The sequence below is a fragment of the Hoplias malabaricus genome, chromosome 5 (genome assembly GCF_029633855.1).
Source record: "Hoplias malabaricus isolate fHopMal1 chromosome 5, fHopMal1.hap1, whole genome shotgun sequence".
Classification (NCBI taxonomy): Eukaryota; Metazoa; Chordata; class Actinopteri; order Characiformes; family Erythrinidae; genus Hoplias; species Hoplias malabaricus.
In genome coordinates this window covers 19302833-19320627 of record NC_089804.1, presented here as the reverse complement: position 1 = coordinate 19320627, position 17795 = coordinate 19302833, and the positions used below count along the sequence as shown (strand labels likewise).

The window sequence follows — 17795 nt, the reverse complement described above, 5'->3', positions numbered from 1 at the left end:
GGTTCAGAAAAACCCTGCTGTAGCATTTACTCCCGGTTAAAGATTAGATTGAATTACAAACTCAGATCCAAATCGTCAGAATCCAAACACTCTCCCCCCACTGAAAACCCACTGTAGACCAAGTTTAATCCAGTTACAGTGTTAGAGTCCCGTCGGATACCTTTTGAAAAACCGGCCCCTGCTGATCTCCACATGGCTCCAGTCGACTTCTCTGAACTTCCGCCCCCTACTCTCCACCAACCGTGGCCTTCTGTCAGAGCCGGGGTTGGGTCAGTTTCTGCTGGAACTCTTTACCCTCAGCCCTTCTCTCCTCCTCTGTCCTCGGGTTATTTACCCTCTGAGGAAAGTGACCTCGTGTGTTAGAAAGGTGATTCTATAAATACAAGTTCAGTGATGTGTAAGGAGTCGACACAGAACAGTGAAATTCTGAATGTTTATTTACAGTTAAAACCCTTAATGAGACGTGAAACACTGCAGCGCAGACGGACGGACGCGGGGAGCAGCGTTAGTGGTCATGGCTTTGATAGAAAAATAATATACGAACGCAGACGTCTGAGACTCAGAGCGGTGCGTTTTAAACCTGTGCTTCTGTAGGTGCCATTAGTAGAATTAGTTCATTTTTAATTACATTATAATTAACTCTAATATTTCATACCCACTGTCCACCGACTCCCTGCAGAAATGCTCCGGATCAAAACTACAGGAGATAGAAAAGTGTTCCGGAGTGTCCGGGTTTCCAGCCACGGTGGGAATTACAGAATAAACCTTTATATAAAACACACATCTCTTAAAATAACTTCCTCTCTCAGTATAAAACATGAGGTTGTCCAACAACCAGGTGTTACAGGTTAGAGTCTTCAGTCCTGAGCCTAATCCCCAGCCCACTCTCCACAGCATACTTCCTCAAACAAAGAGCGGATCGGAACGAGGCTTTGGACGCCAGCTCTAACTGTGCCGTTTAAAAATCACCCGAAGAACCAGTGACCTCCGTGATTTTACAGAGAACTGAAAGCTGCGAAAGGATTAGAGGTGTTACACCGCGCAGACGTCTGGATCCTATCAGCACCCACTGAACCCTAAACCCAACTTCACATCAGGGCCCGAGTTCCCTTTACACCACCACACAATGAACACACGGAGATGGAGGTCAGGATCTTTGGTTGCTTCCATACTGTGCTCCCTACCACAAGGCACATGAGAAGAAAGTGTGAGGATCGCTCAGGAAACGGCATGGGATTATGCTTCATCATGAACTCCCTAACTCTCCTGTAGTTTATTACACAATCAAATACGTGTTCACGGCACGGTTTCTCTCAGCGCATCTCACTGTGAAAGTTCTCTGAACCTGGAACCTGCTCCACAGCCCCGTTCCACGTCGTCCTCCTCTCCCTCACCACGTCGTCCTCCTCTCCCTCACCACGTCATCCTCCGCTAACTCACGTCATTCTCCTCTCCCTCACCACGTCATCCTCCTCTCCCTCACCACGTCATCCTCCGCTAACTCACGTCATTCTCCTCTCCCTCACCACGTCATCCTCCTCTCCCTCACCACGTCATCCTCCTCCACATGGTCCTCATCACAACATGAGACTAAAACCTAGCGAATATTAAAAAGTGCCGCCGACAAAGAAAAAAGGTTAATTCAGTCTCGGTCAGAAGTGGTCAGTATGTGAGAGTAAGAAAAGCACATTCAGTCAGGAAACACACTGCTGAGAATTCTGGGAGGAAAAAAAAATAATAATAAAAACCTTCACTTTAGAATGAAAGGCACAGTGCAGCTGCCGGGACTCCCCTCCACCCAGAAGTGTTCAGGACCGAGGCTGACGTCAGTTAAAAACACGTTTGGTTTCACTGTTAAAAGCTGAATAAACAGGACATACCTGTCACTACAGATCAACGCTCTGGGGGGGCGCTGAAGCGGAACAGAGCCGGCACTGATTTAAGATCAGGGTTCGAGAGCGTTCTGTGGAGTCTGTAAATAAGTTTATAAAAAGAAATGTAGATCTGGAAATGGACTTTCCCTTTCAGAGCCGGAGAGGAACGACTACTTACAAAACGCCTGAAACATTAGTGTTGCTCAGAGTCGTTTCACTGATTAATGATTCGATCAGTGCCACATCAGAGTGATTTCTCTTCAGCCCACGGCCACCGAACAGAACCCAAACAGCTCCAGCAGTTAAAACGAGCGATGGGGAACATTACCGTGAGACCCCAATGAATCATTCTAAGAGCACAGCCGGGAGCTGGCGCGGTTCTGTGTGGGTTCTGTCCAGAAAAAAACAGAAGGCCAAGTTCCTAAACACAACGTCAGTCTCAAAGTAATAGACAAAGAACAAAGACAGCGTTCATCGCTTTCTGAATTCTCTCTCACATACAGTCTGGCAAATGTCACTGGACCGATTTCCTTCCACTGGGCTCAGCGATGTCAGCACTGACCCGGCCCAGAACTCGTGGGTCTACAGGAAACAATTGCACTTGAAATAGAGTCAGTTTGAATCCACAGAGAAGCTGTTTAATCCCTCTTCTCTGTGGACAGTGCAGTCAGGGCCTCTCGGCCGTGGTTACGCAGTGGTCCGTGGTGCGGTCAGGGGCTGGCAGGTTTGTGCAGGATGCCCCGAAGGTCCTCTGGAAGTGAGAGGATGACGGAATCGATGTGGGCCTGAAGTTTGGCCAAAGTCCCCGCTCTCACCGGCAGCTGCTCCCTCTCGGCTTGTGCCTGAACAGAGCAGAAAACAAAAGAGAAATAAACCACAGAAACAATCTCTCAGCTGAGACGAAACCTGGCGTTAAAAGAAAACCAAACACCAACCAGTTTGTCCTTCAACTTCAGAACCAGGTCCACCGTCTCCACCTCGGTGTGTTTCTGAACTCGCTGCTGCAGATTCTGCACAGAACAAGTCCCCAACGTCAGCTACAAATATTCAGCAGCACGTTTAGACACTCGGCTTCGGCTGAGCCACAAACTAACCTCGTCACACAGCGCCTCCAGGTGCAGAGCCTCCAGTTTCTGCATCATCTCCTTCCTGCGGTTCCTGAACCAGCCGTCGAAGTTCGGCGACTTGAGGAACTGCCTGCAAGACGGATCACGAGGAGGAACATGAGACGCTCCGGAGTAAACACAGACTTCAGGATGCTGCGGCTACTCCTTCGTACGTTATTTATAATAACAGCACCTCTATTTCACTTTATTTTTGTGATGAACCTCTCACAGTTCAAAGCTGAGGTTCGTGTTTCACTGTGCTGTTGTGTTTGCCGCTCGGTGAGGAGCCAGCGTCCAGAGTGTGGTACCTGTAAAGTCCGATCCAGTCTCCTTTCAGGCGCGAGGTGAGCTGCGGTCCGGCCTTTTCCAGAGTCTTCATGAACTCCTCCTGGACGAAAGGCTTCAGCTGAGGAGGACTCTGCGAGGGACAGAGGAGGATTAGTGGAGAGTGAAGGGAATGGTAAGGATTTTCTAATGCGACGGCTGCAGAAGCACAGAATTATCTAACGATCACAGAAAAAAACCAAGTCTTACTTTCCAAGGAGCGATACTCTTCTGTAAAGGCATCAAACTGGCAACGTAACGTTCCTAAAAAAAACAACACCAACACGCTGAGATGCAGCAGCTGATCAGAAACATTGCCCCTGCATTCAGTCACATCTGGAATCCTGATTCATTGAGGAGTTCGAAATCCTTACCAGGGGGATTATGAAGCTCTGAGTCAGTTCTAAGAAATACCGTCGCAGAATGGCATTCTGGGCCGCAGACGGACGCTTCTGCTGAACTCCCTGAAAGAAATATAAACAGGTGTAAGAACATCTGACCTGATAAAACGATTAGAAACGACAGAACACCTCCTGCTCTGTGATGAAGCAGACTGACCTTCTGCAGCTGCTTGAGGATTTCTTCATCTTTGTTGAGGAAGGGTTTATAAGCGCTGTAAACACCTGCGGAGAGGAGACGTCTGTCACACACACAGCCCACAAACACTCCCATCTCTCCACCTCCCGCAGAGCTCTAACTGTGCCTTTAAGATAGACCAGGATCTCCGAGACTGAATAGTAGTTTATATGGAAAGATATTTAAAGCTGTCTGTTTCTGTTAGTTTCCTTATTCAGAACTGTGCTACAGGATTGTAAAGTTTTAAAGTGAACAATGTTTACGTAAAACATCTGAATTGTTTTTTTTGCTGGACTCTAGGTCTGTCCCATATTCACGGCCGGGGCATTCTGTGAATGTTCAAATACTCAGGGAGTGGGGTGGAGTATATTATTGTCACTAACAAAATCCACTTTTGACCCCTGCTTTAATATCCCTCTCTCCAGGCTTCTCTCGGTAACCTGCTAACTACCTCACTAACCTGATAACTAGCTTGCTAATCTGCCAACTACCTCACTAACCTGATAAGTAGCTTGCTAATCTGCTAACTAGCTCACTAACGTGATAACTAGCTCGCTAACCTGATAACTAGCTCGCTAACCTGATAACTATCTTGCTAATCTGTTAACTACCCCACTAACCTGATAACTAGCTTGCTAATCTGCTAACTACCTCGCTAATCTGCTAACTACCTCACTAACCCGATAACTAGCTCGCTAGCCTGATAACTAGCTTGCTAATCTGCTAACTACCGCACTAACCTGATAACTAGCTTGCTAATCTGCTAACTACCACACTAATCTGATAACTAGCTTGCTAATTTGCTAACTACCTCACTAACCTGATAACTAGCTGGCTAATCTGCCAACTACCTCACTAACCTGATAACTAGCTTGCTAATCCGCCAACTACCTCACTAACCTGATAACTAGCTTGCTAATCTGCCAACTACCTCACTAACCTGATAACTAGCTTGCTAATCTGCAAGCTAATCTTGCAAATCTCAAAATTATAAATGAATTCCTACCCAATGAACAAATAGCTGAATATTGGGGCCCAGCCCTAACTGAAGCTTTAATATGATGCAGAATATATTTAACCTGGTTTGGAGTCAAGAGTCTTTAGATTCTTCAACTTTTTCACCTTCATCTGTTTGGCCATCTCTCCTGCGGACGAATACAACACTGACACTTTATAACTGCATTCTGAAAATCTTGTTTAAAAAAAAGATCCGTTAGAAAACAGCTCCACTTCAGCATCACAATTAACAACCAGCTTGAGATTAGCCCTAAACACTGCTTTTATAAAAGTTCTGCACTCCCAGACTCACAGGGCACTGTTCTGCTCCAGTTTACTGGACTTTAAACCATCAGTTTCTGTAGCCTGTGTGACGGAGCTGGTGCTGACCCGGACTGGTGCGGGACACTGTCCCATCAAAGTCAGTAAAGAGATTTTAAAAGTCACCTGTTTGCTTCATGTCCCCTATTCGAATGATGTGAGGCCAGTGCTGAAGAGTTTTGGCAAAGAAGGGGTTTGTTACGCCCAAGATGACAGACGGCCTGCGCACACACACACACACACACACATTAACACTACATTAATATCAGAATAAATAATAGTTCATAATTCACAGCACTTTAATCAAATCAAAGTGGAATGATTAAAGTATTTTAATAAAAGGAATATTTTAATTATTACACTAAACAAGATCAAACATCTCCATTAACAACATCACATTCCTGTAGTTTATCAAAGATATCACCAAGTCACATACTGAGGGCTGCTCTGATGGACCTGCTCCTACACACTCATCCTACTGCTACCAGGCACTGCTCGTTCCTGTTCTGGACTCAGTAGAGTCTCTGTATCTAATAACATTACAGTGCATCAGTGGTAGTTCTCCTGTAGACCCGTCAGTCACGGGTCTGGGACGGGGTTTGGCTGGGGGTGAGCGTGGGTTACTGCTCCAGTCCTGCACTTAAATAAAAACAACCTTGTCTTATCTACGTCCTCCAAATTAGTTCAGATCTGAGGTAAAGCAGCGGCCCTTTCTCTGAACGCTCGGTGATGTGTCTCTGGGAATGTATCTGCAGCCTTAGGGGCCGCGCTGTGACGAGGGGAGGACAGGCTCATACTCACGGAGCTTGAGTTCGGGTCGTGTACTCCTTGAACTCACTGTCGTGGATGGTGAAGTAGGGCCGAAAGTCACTGCAGTAACGCAACGGGGCGATGCAACTGGTATCACAAAGGAACAGGAAAAGACGAGAGAGAGAAATGAGGTGAAAAAAAAAACCAAAGGATAGAGATGCGTGTCCATGAGCAGGTGAACCACTGAAGGCTTGGGCTGTTACTCACCTGACTAAGGCCAGCACGGTGTCGGACGACTCCGCCGGAGATGGAGCCATAACAACCAGAGCTTCACCCAGAAGCACAAGCTCCCATAACATCTGGATGTGAAAGAACACGGGGTAGAAACACCTACAGCCGGAGAGAACAGACCACAGATCACTGACACACTCTCACACTGCTGCCGCTTCCTTTTCCAACAACACACAGCCCTCTGCTCATGTGCCGAGCTCCTCCTGCACAGCTCTGGGAGCGTTAGTGGAGAATCCCGATGTTGCTAAGAAGGGCTTGTGTTGGCTTCGTTCCTCGTCTGGACCCGGGTCAGAGGGAAGGGGATGGAGAAAGGCCACAGGGGCTGAGATCACTGTCGCGCTCAGGGGCACGCATGAACCCATGCCCATCCGCTGCTTCCTTCACGGGCTTCCTTTAGCTGCCTGCATCACATTAAAACTGATATTTTTACAAGGCTTAAGCAGTGGTCAGGAGCCGATCTGGACCTTGATCCCATCTAGCTTCCAGTTCCACCACCTCGACCCCCCCCCCATCCCTCAGGACACAGGGAAGACAAGTATCCAGACTCATCTCTGACACAGAGACATCTCTCTCCCGCTCTTTAAACGGCACCTGAAGAGTCAGCATCAACTCCTGCTCTGAGTCTGAGCTCAAGGAGATTTTAAACTGTTTAGTACTCGCTGGAACACAAACCTGGACAAACACAAAGCCTTTCTGTAAGCCGCTCTGGACACGATCATATGCTAAATGCTGTTATTCAAGTCCTGTCTGTGCTCCGAGTTCATTACAGGCCATGTAACAGTGTAACTTCCAGTCACTCAGATTTTTAAACACTGGCAGGGACTGAGCTCCAGTTAAACAAAGCTGTCCACTGTAGAGTCCACTGCAGCCCACCACAGGAACAATCCTGTCCTGACGTGGTTTATATGCGTAATGCTGCCCACAGTCAAAGGGCGATTCCAGTTGCAGTGAAGAGTCTTATAGGATTCCCCTTTAGTAAAATATATTGAGGGCAGGTTCCTCTCCTGTGACTGCGCTAATGAAAGGACGGTGATCTGGAAGCTCTTCAGCGCAGTGAAGAGTTTCTGTAAGTCACCGCTCTCTTTAGAGCCGAGGTTTCTCAGCAACCAGCCACAAGCAGCGAGTAAACACTCGGGTCACGGAAACAGTGATGTGGCAGCCTTCCAGCAGAGACACTGCGCCTCCACAAAGCTGCCAGCAGGGGGCAGTACAGGCTAATTTAGTGCATACTACAGGACATGGCACAAGCTGGTTTAAATAACAAGAAAGGACATATAGATTTTACCTGAAGAGATCCACTTCGTGGACGGTGGGGAGGACGATGGACACCAGACTGTCACTCTGCAGCGAGGAAAAGCAGCGAGTTACAAACAGAACAGAGCTCGAAAACAGCTCTAGATCACAGCCTGCGGGTTTGGCAGGGCTCACATTCTTCTTACCGTTATGGACTGTATGAGCTGCGAGGTTCCTGGCTTGTCGTAACACGTAGGAATACGGAGCTGAGAAACAAAATGTTAATTAACTGATGTGTGACAAAGCGGGTAAAGATTAATAAATAAATTAAAAGAATCATGTAAGAGCTACCTTCATTACTACACCCATGATCGGGAGGGTTAGGATCTTCCCTGGACACGGCGTTGGCCATCGGTCGATGTCATTACAAGCTTTAAAAAGAGATAAATATTAAACAAACTTAAAAGCTCTGTCATGAGCTCAGCAGCTCTTCCTTTAACAAATGAACTCTGGCAGTAGACTGCTGAGGTAACGTTGCCAGATTGTTGTATTTTAAGTAAACACCCAGTAAGGTTTACTCATTCTCTCATTGTTGCCTTAAATATTATTCTACTCACCAGCCTCTAAACAGGGCTCCTGTTTCTCAAAGTATTCTGGGGCAATGAGCTTCAGCAGTGAGTGGAAGAAGGTGACGTAAGGCAGCTTGCTGATGAGAACCAGAGACTGTGGCCAAAACACAAACACAGCCAGAGCGAATATTTATTAAACGGACGAGATATGATTTCAGACACTAGGCAGTGGGGCACTTACATCACTGGAGGAATAAACCTACCACTGCTCAAAGTAACGGCAGCCCTAGGTGCAGGAAGTTACAAAAACACTGGCCGCAGGTAAAGAACAGGAGCGACTACCACCCAGCGTCCATCTAGATCCCGCCAGGTCTCAGGTGAGATGTGGATTCTGCTGCTAGCGTTTATCCTAATCTGAACTCCTGATCTCAGCCAGAGGTTACATAACCAGTCCTCGGAGCAGGAAAACTAATCACTACCGTCTCACACAGCAGCGAATTACCAACAGAGACAGCACCGCACACTCTCACAGAACCCCGCGCTCCATCTGCCCTCCTGTTTCTATTCTCAGGGAGTGAATAACCTTCACTAGAGACGGAGCATGGACCGCACTCTTACTCTTGGAGTGTAGAGAGCTGACACTAATGAAAACAGCGACGTGGCACTTTTATGGGCTGTTGAGACTTGCTCTGTGGGTCTTGGCTTCTGGCAGATGAGCCTCTGGAGGGTACGAACTGCAGAACTGTCAGGGAACTGAATATGATGAATCAAGTCTGACTGGGGCTCTGGTGTTTGACAGTAGCCCGAACTCAGCTCAGCTGTCACTTCCCTGTGAGAGTCAAAGTGAAACTTAGCTACAATCCGGGGACACCACCGGCTGTTTCACTTTTATCACATGCTTCAGGAGGAAGACATGCATCTTCCCAATTTGAAATCATTGCTATTTTTATGAGGGTAAACACAAACACCCTTAGAGAGGAACCTGACGTCATCATCCCTCTAATGTAGCGTTCAGTAAATCCCATACAGCATCACAGAGAGATAAACCAGCCCGTCTATAGGGGTTCCATTTAACAGACACAAGCTGATCCTGTGTTTCCCCATGTGCTAATATCACCAGCCTTTTCCCCAACTGCTGTGATGAAAGCTCTACTACAATACGAGTGTAAACTGAGCTCCAGCGCTTCCTCCAGGGCACAGGAAGTCTCAGAAAATCAGCTCTGGCACCTCACCTTCTGAAAGTAGCCCCTCTTCAGCGATTTATCCCGAACCTGTCTGAAATAGACGTAACCGTAGAAATGACCCTGGTCCTTCTGAAAGCAGAGAGAACAACATCATCATTATCAACATCATCCTCCACCACAGCATCTCTGTCCCTCTCTGACCTCAGGGTATTCAATTCCAGACCCGGACGGCTGGTGTGTGTCTGGATCTGGGTAACACTTGGGGTTAATTGAGAATTCCCAAACTTTTCTGGACACCAGCCACGCAGGAGCTGAGGCGAATACCCTGCAGTGAACTAAGAGCTGCCTTGTTTACAGCCTGCTGGTGTGTGTGTGTGAGATCATAGAATCATTTCTGCGTTTTTGACCACTGCTCTCTGACCTTGAGGCAAACCGGTGCATCTCTGTCAACATGGTCCAGAAAACATCCGAGCGAGGACTTCCGGCTCGCCGCCTGCCGGAAACGGAAGCAGAACTGTGTGTCCCCAAGGCAACCTGGGAGCAGGAAGAGGAAACAGGAAACACATGAAGTCATCGGTCTCAAAAACATCTGTGGAATGCCGCGGCTCAGACAGGAAAACACGATTAGCTTTCCCTTTCCACACACCACAACATCGAGCCGCTCTGGAGGAAAGCTGTGTTTCTTTGTGGCTGGAGTTTACCTCGCGCTCCCTGTAATATTTATAACACACACAGGAGGAGGTTTGATAAAAACATATTCATTTTCTTGAATATCACACAGAGAGTTACCATCTCAGTTTTGGGAGGAGCAACTAAAAAAGAAGAAAAACGGAACAAAGTCTGAACAGCTGTGAGAACAGACAGTAAAAAATACACTAAAAAACACATCTGAGTGAATTTAACTGACACCACCTTCTGAGACGGACTGTTAAGAACCATATCATCTACATAAAACAGTACCATTCATACCACACAACTCTCCAAATGCTAGTGAGACATGTCCTAAACCTGCAGATCACCCCGGAGACAGTGGGTCTGTGGAGTTTAGTGAAGGGTAACATCAGCGTATGAAGAACACACTGCAATTCTGATACCTTCTGGATCAATACTGAGTAAAACCCGCACTGCTCAGTGCTACAGAGTGAAGACGAACCGCTCTCTGGGCTTCACCTCCCTCTGCAGAATAAGGATACAGAGAAACACAGAGGAGAGCAGCTTTAAAAACAATAAACACGTTACACCAGGTCTAACAAAAAGCCCCTGTCCTCAGTTTGGGCTGAAAGTGGAGCCAGAGAAGAGAGCAGATGGGGGGCGGGTTCTGATTCTGAGGAAGAGGTTCTGGCCGTGTTCTGTTCAGAGATGTCAAACTGGTGAGTAGGCAAAGTAGAGAGCGTGTGTGTGTGTGTGTGTGTGTGTGTGTGGAGAGGGATTACTGGGTCAGCCTTCAGGGCGTGACGAAAGGATTACCTCATCCTCCTGGTTAACCCTGTCCACGCCACTCAGTGGGTTTATAAAAGGAAGTATTTACACAACGCTCTGTCTAATCTCATTGGACGCAGCTCAGTGAGGGAGCGCAGTGTCCTACGCAGGAAGCGCCTACAGTAATTTCTGCTCAGCATCATCTATAAACAATCCTCATCTATAAACAACCCTGGATCTGGCCACGGCTCACTGCGGAGGTTGAAGGGGGTTCCGTCCTGAATCCGTACACTTTGTACCAAACTCATTAACTGACTGACGGAGGAGTGCAGAGGAAGTGGTACAGGAAACTACACTGAAATCAAGTCTGAGAAGATTATTCTGTCCTCTGCTCTGTCCACAGTGCCTCTTTAGTTCTGTCTGAGTCTGGGTTCGACCAACAACTACATTAAAGGAGCACTAGGTAACATTTGGTGTTTTGGCTCTGGGGCACCCCCTGGTGTAACTCATTTTTACAGCACTGTACTGAAATCAATAGTGAGGCAAATGGAGAAGATAGGTTTCCTACCCTCCTTCAAAAGTTACATAGTTCAGTTTCTGCAGTGCTGAGCCCAGAGTAGTACTGACAGTCCTGTTACAGCTCAGTGGACCATTAACCTGCGACAGCAGATACAAACGCCCCCGACAGACAGGCACTACACCGAGCACGTGCCCCACCCGCATCTCAGACATCTCTGAGCGTGTGAGCTTTCAGGAAACGCTCCTGAGTCACGCTCAGTCCACATCTTGAACCCATCAGAGATTCGCTTGCTTCCGGACGGCTCTGCGCTGAGCGCTCGGTCTCGGGCTGGACGTGGGGAGCAGGCGGAGGGCGGTGCGGCGCACGTCCAGTTTCACAGGAGGATCTCAGTTTCCATGACGACCCACATGCCTTTGCACCGACATCAGCTGCAGCACCGCGAATACAAACCAGCGCTTCCACACATCACTACAGACCCACACACACCACCGCCTTCCACCAGCGCTCAGCTGAGGAGACACACACACACACACACACACATACACACACCTTAAAAATAACAAGATAAATATAAAGCTCTGTTTTCTACGACACACTTCTATTTATATTTTCACTGAAGCACTTTTAAAACTAAAAAATCTCCTTCCTCTGCGTGTCTCTTCAGGCTCTTATCCATGAACCCAGCTTTTAAAGAAAGCTTTTATAAACGGTGTTGAGAGTTTGTTGGTCCCTGGCCGTGACCCTGCTGTCTGCTCTCTCCCTGTCGACCAGTGGAGGCCCACTTTCACCAACAATACTCTGCCTTACTTTTAACAACAATAACAACAACAACAACAACATGCCTCACATTTTAAAAGGAACCGTGCGTAATATTTTTACTCGACCTGAGCTCCACAAGAACAACCTCGACATTTTGTAATCTCCATCTACTGACTGAGTTTGTGTTTCATAAAACCTTTGTGATCCGCTGCAAACTGTGTCAACTCCGAAATGCCAAGAGTAAGTGCATACAGCCTTCGCCCAGAACACACCGCTATCACATTTCAGTAAGAGGAGAGGGGCCGGATACGAGAGGAGACGGGGAACACCGTGAAGCACAGAGAGCAGCACTACCCTGTTAATGAAGCTACACTCCATATTACACTGCCCACTGTTTACACACACACACACCCACACACACCTGCTGATCGAGTCTGTGTGTGTATTTACTCAGTTAATAACAGCTGACATTCTGTGATTAAAAAATCCGACTGCAGTAACATCAACATCACAGAGCGACTACGCCTCCTAAATAAAGTCACAGACCACGCCCCCTGGATGTCTCCACCAATGGCAGAGTGGTTCGGTAAAGTCACGTAGTGTCGGGGGCTGTTCTCGTGGCACTGAGCAGGACATCGGTCGTTTATCCGATATCAGTATCATATCGATTCTTCCCGCTCCAACAGTGCGGATATTCCCTGGAATACTGCATCAGATCCTCTTAAGGAAAACAGACCTCGCGGAACGGTGAGGAGAGGGCAGGATATTCCTGAATGTACCGTACATTATTTTCTCTGTCATTTTGCTTCATTCTCTTCAGTGGATTCTTTATGAAACGTCGCCGCAGTATGTTTTCACACCGTGTAAAAATAATCTTTAAAAACATCCAAGAAACCCACCTTAATAAACACAATCAATGTCAGAGAGATGTCTTCATTTAATAACAACAGCTAATAAATAATGAACAGCAGCCCTTCCAACCACCACAACCACATCCATTATAAATAATACACACCAGGGGCGGGGGCAGCACTCCAGCCACAGACTCGACAGTAACACGGCACGAGGGATTTTCTCTAGAGACAAGGTGAACATAAATAAAGTTAAATCATGGCCTGAAAGCCAGAGAATTACAAACTCTACACCGGCTCTAACTCTGACGGCAGAGGGCAGCGGATCCTCATCATTTACAGCCACCAAAAAGCCTCCTGGGTAATTTCTTTAGAGTCACTCTAAATACTGTTTAACAAATCTGGGTTATTGATTTATTACTCAAACCGATTCACACTGAAGTGAACTCAGTGGTAAATCATGGCTGAATGAGCTGCTCACCCTGTGTTAACACTAGAGGGTGACAGCATGCTCACGGCGCTCCAGGTCTGTCTCCTGTGGGCGGGTCCGATGTGGGGGAGGCGGGGGTCTCGGGTCATATGTTGCTCTGATTGGTCGGAGGAACAGTCGCGATCAATCTTTACATTTTGTCATGTTGTAAGGCATTTGCATCGAGTACAGGAAGTATCGACTGGATTTGTGGCCTGTCGCTATGGAAACCCTCGCTCATCTGCTTCCCTGTCGCCCTCTACAGGTGTGAAAGATTGAAACTCTGAATTTCTTCGCAGCCACAAACTGCTTTTAAAAACGGTTGTCAAGTGAATTTTAATCACATTTTAGATTTAGTCTCCATTTCCTAAGAGCAGAGATTAAGCAGCTTGTCGTTCACGTCGTTTCGGGTCATTAACTGATTGACAGAGTGATATCAGTAAATAAATTCCCTGTCAGTGAGGACATCACCTCAGCGTCCGGCTGTATTAAGCTGTCATTGTGATTATATTAAAGGACTTAAGGTCCATTCTTAGGTAACGGAGTACATTACTGATAATTACAGTCCAGTCATGGACCGAAGGGGGGGAAACTGTTTTTGAGAAGCACTGGTCATTGAGCCCAGACCTGTCCAAATAAACACTCACTCTAATTATCCATTGATTAACTGACTGATCTGCTTCTGTAAGTGCCCAATGCAAGTGTCTGGGGTTTCAGAACTGGCTAAAAACTGCTGCCTTTTCAGACAAGTCAAAAAATAAAATCACTGCTTACTGCAAAACGGAAACAAACGAGCCCCGTCTGGATCACGACCCCTGAATCCTCACTAACCTTAATTTAACACCAACTGGGACAAGGACAAAGGACTTGAGTAACATCTGGGACACGATGAGGCTTTTCCACTGCAGTGACTCTACTCTCTGTTTGGTCCCTGGTTGGTTTCCCACAGCTCCCCCCTGAAATGTATCGGGTGTCGCCTCTAACCCCGTCTCTAAGGGGAACAGCGGGCTTTGGAAACCACGACAACGGTAACGTTAAGCGGTGTTCACTCATGGTGTATTGCCATGATCCAAGGAGCGTTTGAACCTCTTCAAAAACCACGGCGTAATTTTACGAGCTGCCGTCGTGAGTCAGATAAAAACAAACGTGATCTCTGCTGCAGCTGGAGATTTTACAGATGGAGAGTTGGTGCTGGTCGTCTGCGTTGCGTGGCGTAGAGTGACGACTCTCTCTGGACAATCAGCGCTCTGCAAGGTTTACACGCCACGGTTTAGTCCCTACTCGACTCGCTCTGAACCACGAGAGAACAGCCACTAAACAAGAACACGCTTCCAGAACCAGGACCTGATTCACCTGGTGGACAGTACTTTAATAGATTAGAGTACAGTAGAGTAGGGTTCCTGCAGTGGAAATGCGCCACAAGGTTCTGCTCCTTGAGGATGGGTCTGTCGGGGAGCGCAGGACACACTCTTTATCAAAAGAAAGAGAACCTCACAGCGGAACCGTGGATCTTACCCGAGTTGGAATCCGGGAAGGACAAGTAGCAAATGCTGGTTTTCTGAAATGTGAAAGGAAACTGTTATCAGCCTCAGCTCTGAGAGTTCACAGGAATGCAGCACATTTTAAAGTCCAAGAAAATTCAAATTAAACATTTGACGTGTTAAAAAACATCTGGAGCTCTGACCACATGCCGACCGCCTCGACTCGCACAAATAAACCATAAACATCTTTTCAGTACTAATATATTTAACATTTTATCAAATATGAAATAAATACGAATCTGTTCATACCTCCTTCTCTGACAGCTTTGAGTGATGTGGATAAATAACCTGCAAAATCAATGTTACACAGTTAACACCTGAGGAATAGTTTAAAAGAAAATATATTTAAAGCATTTCATAAATCTCCCAGTTTTGGAACAGACTGATATTATTTTAGGCCAAAAATCTTTCATAAACAACATCTCAGACATTAATTCTGTCATTTATTCACTGTTCGGGAGCAGAGAGACAGGCCCAGAGCCTAAAAATCATTGGACACAAGGAGGAACACACCTCATAACACACTCTCTCTCTCTCACACACACAAAATTTCACCTGTGGACAGTTCCATTCAGACACACGTCAACTTCCCACAGTTGAACACTGGCCTCCAGAGGAACAGTGTAAAACTCTATCAACAACTAACCGCTATAAACACACACCACCTTCTCCTCAACAGCATCTAACAATCTCCTCCGCCTGTGTGTGTTAATTTTAGCTTTAGCTTTAGCCGCAGTGGTGAGAGTTGAACAGGAGCCCGGACTAACAGCGCTTCCCTCTCTAACTTTAACTCTTATAAACACCTCCACAGACTAAAGGTGTCCCTTCGTTAACTCTTCATTCCACATTAAAACTGGCAGCAGTCGTTGTTCTCTCATTTAAGGTGGAACAGAATAAGGCTTCAGTATAACGCTGAGTTAGCGTCCAACTCCAGAACAACCGCTGCATACTTAAGGTGGAATGGGAAATGTCCGTAAGGAATCGCTACACATTTAAGGTGGAATGGGAACTTGAATAAGAAACTGTTAGATAAGAAGCCCGTCTGGGTGCATGTTTTACCTCCACGGCCTGCCCGAGCTCCAGGTCGAACCCGACCACACAGATGCAGTGGAGCCAGGCGGAGAAACGGTCCCACGGCAGCAGCAGCGGGTCAGGCTCGGTCTCCGGCCCAATATCGTCCTCCGCGGGCCCGTCTGCGGGCATTTCCTCCGCCGGAGACACTCTCAGCTCTGGCTCCTCTTCCTCCATTCGCTCCTCCAGGTCATCCGACCCCCGCACGGCCATCACCGACTCAGAACCGGGTCTCCGTCCTCTGCTCCGCGGGAGAAACCATACAGGTGCCGTAGCTACACTTTCCTAGCTCACTGTCAAGCCGTATTCAGGACACTGGCTACGCAACGTAAGAGTGTACGTTTCGCCCCGTTTTGTGTACACTGCGTAGATCTCCAAACTGTTTGGACTGAAGTTAACACACTGGACCTAATGGTGTGGGTATGGTCTATTGATCGGGTATTTTTCAGGGCTTTGTGTAAAATACACCGAATAAAAAAGTTTTTTTGATTATATTTTTTTGTGAAATTAAATTCATTGTGTCTAATAAATGAGTGTTGTATTTATTATTTCTAAAAGGCATTGTTCTTAAAATATTGATACTTTACTGAACAATAATAACATTGTTGGCATTATTTTAGCAAACAGGTTTAACAACACTAACACACACACACACACACACACACACATATATCATTTACTTTTTAAGTTCATTTTAAAGCTTTAGGATACAATGATACAGAGAATATTAAAAGCACATCATTCACTGATTCATTCTAGATACAAGGCATTCAGTTGAAATATGGTGTGTTCCAATAAAATCCCTAATGAAAACAAATGAATACCTGAGTTTTATTTTATTATATATATATTTTTTATTGTATATTGAACTGAGTGTAAGGACCGTGACATATTAATTTGATTATTGACCCTGAGACAGATCTGTTCCTGAACGTCTGTAATGATAAAGTGGAAGGTTGAATGTTTGAGGGTCACAGTAAATCACAGACAGTTTAATCTCTGAGTAGTGGAGCAGCACTTTGATGAATATCAGGAGGGAATAATTCTAAAAATTCTATTCTATAAAGACCCAGGAGATAAATAGGATTAACTCGTCTGAGACTCTGACTCCTGCGTGTGATGCTGGGTCTGACAGATGCTCACTTTAACCCAGGACCCCCCAGTGTAGGAGACAGATAAAGTCATGATAAACTCATGTGAACTTGGACCCTCAGCTACTGTGTGTGTGTGTGTGTGTGTTTGAGTGGATGCCTGAGTGAATAAGTGCTGATTATTCAGTCATCTATTTGCAAAACTGGCTTAAAACAGCTAAAATCACAGTTTATGCCTTAGTTACAGTGACACTACGTAGTATTTTTTACCTTAATATTACAGCTTTAAGAAGATGAATAAGAAACACCTTTATTGATTTACTGGAGGACATTGCTTCTCTGCACTGTTTTAGTGAACACACAAACACACACTAGTGAGCAATACTTCACACACACAGCCGGAGCAGGGGGCTGCAACCACCTCTGCGCCCAAGGGCAGTTTGGGGGTTAGTTGCCTTGCTCAAGGGCACTTCAGGAACTGAACCCAGGACCCTCCAGCCTCAATCTCGCTTCTCTAACTTTAAGGCCACGGCTTCCTCATTAAAATAATTGTGATTCTCCTCTGAGCTGTAATAGAGTAGAGCATCTGTCACTGCTAGTTTGGGCTCAGCACTGCAGAAACTGCACCATGTATCTTTTGGAGGGAAGGTCTTTTGGTCCTGAATCTTTTGAATTCAGGACAGTGCTGTAAATGTGAATTACATTCTGAAATTGTAGGGGGATGCCGGGAGCAAAAACACAAAATCTTACCTAATGTTGCTGTCATTACAACGGGTAGTGGTTTTAATCTTGTGGCTGATCGTTCTCGCTGGGCAACAAGAGAAAACATTGGGTCTCGTTTGTTATTTTA

At 46.4% G+C, this 17795-nt stretch overlaps 1 protein-coding gene across 1 annotated transcript; it reads right to left on the bottom strand.

Annotated features, from left to right (window-relative positions):
• Window positions 1-292: 292 nt before the first annotated feature.
• dennd6aa (DENN/MADD domain containing 6Aa) lies at window positions 293-17794 on the bottom strand. The gene is made up of 21 exons (XM_066671785.1): window positions 17696-17794; window positions 15843-16095; window positions 15033-15071; window positions 14758-14800; window positions 9646-9758; window positions 9273-9353; window positions 8089-8194; window positions 7823-7902; window positions 7678-7737; window positions 7524-7579; window positions 6215-6337; window positions 5999-6094; window positions 5324-5418; window positions 4960-5025; window positions 3863-3927; window positions 3679-3768; window positions 3515-3568; window positions 3289-3398; window positions 2969-3071; window positions 2810-2884; window positions 293-2716 (listed from the first exon to the last, which is right to left on the bottom strand). Exons 2-21 carry the CDS (start codon window positions 16065-16067, stop codon window positions 2585-2587), a joined length of 1812 nt encoding a protein of 603 aa, XP_066527882.1. The 5' UTR covers window positions 16068-16095; window positions 17696-17794; the 3' UTR covers window positions 293-2584.
• Window position 17795: the final 1 nt, after the last annotated feature.

What these genes read in the sequence shown, in the direction of transcription:
- dennd6aa (XM_066671785.1), bottom strand. Translation starts at nt 16,067, where the DNA reads ATGGCCGTGCGGGGGTCGGATGACCTGGAGGAGCGAATGGAGGAAGAG. An exon ending in CAAAGCTGTCAGAGAAGGAG is followed by an intron (nt 14,801 to 15,032) that starts GTATGAACAGAT and finishes TTCACATTTCAG; the next exon opens with AAAACCAGCATTTGCTACTT. An exon ending in AGAGCTTCATAATCCCCCTG is followed by an intron (nt 3,569 to 3,678) that starts GTAAGGATTTCG and finishes TGTTTTTTTTAG; the next exon opens with GAACGTTACGTTGCCAGTTT.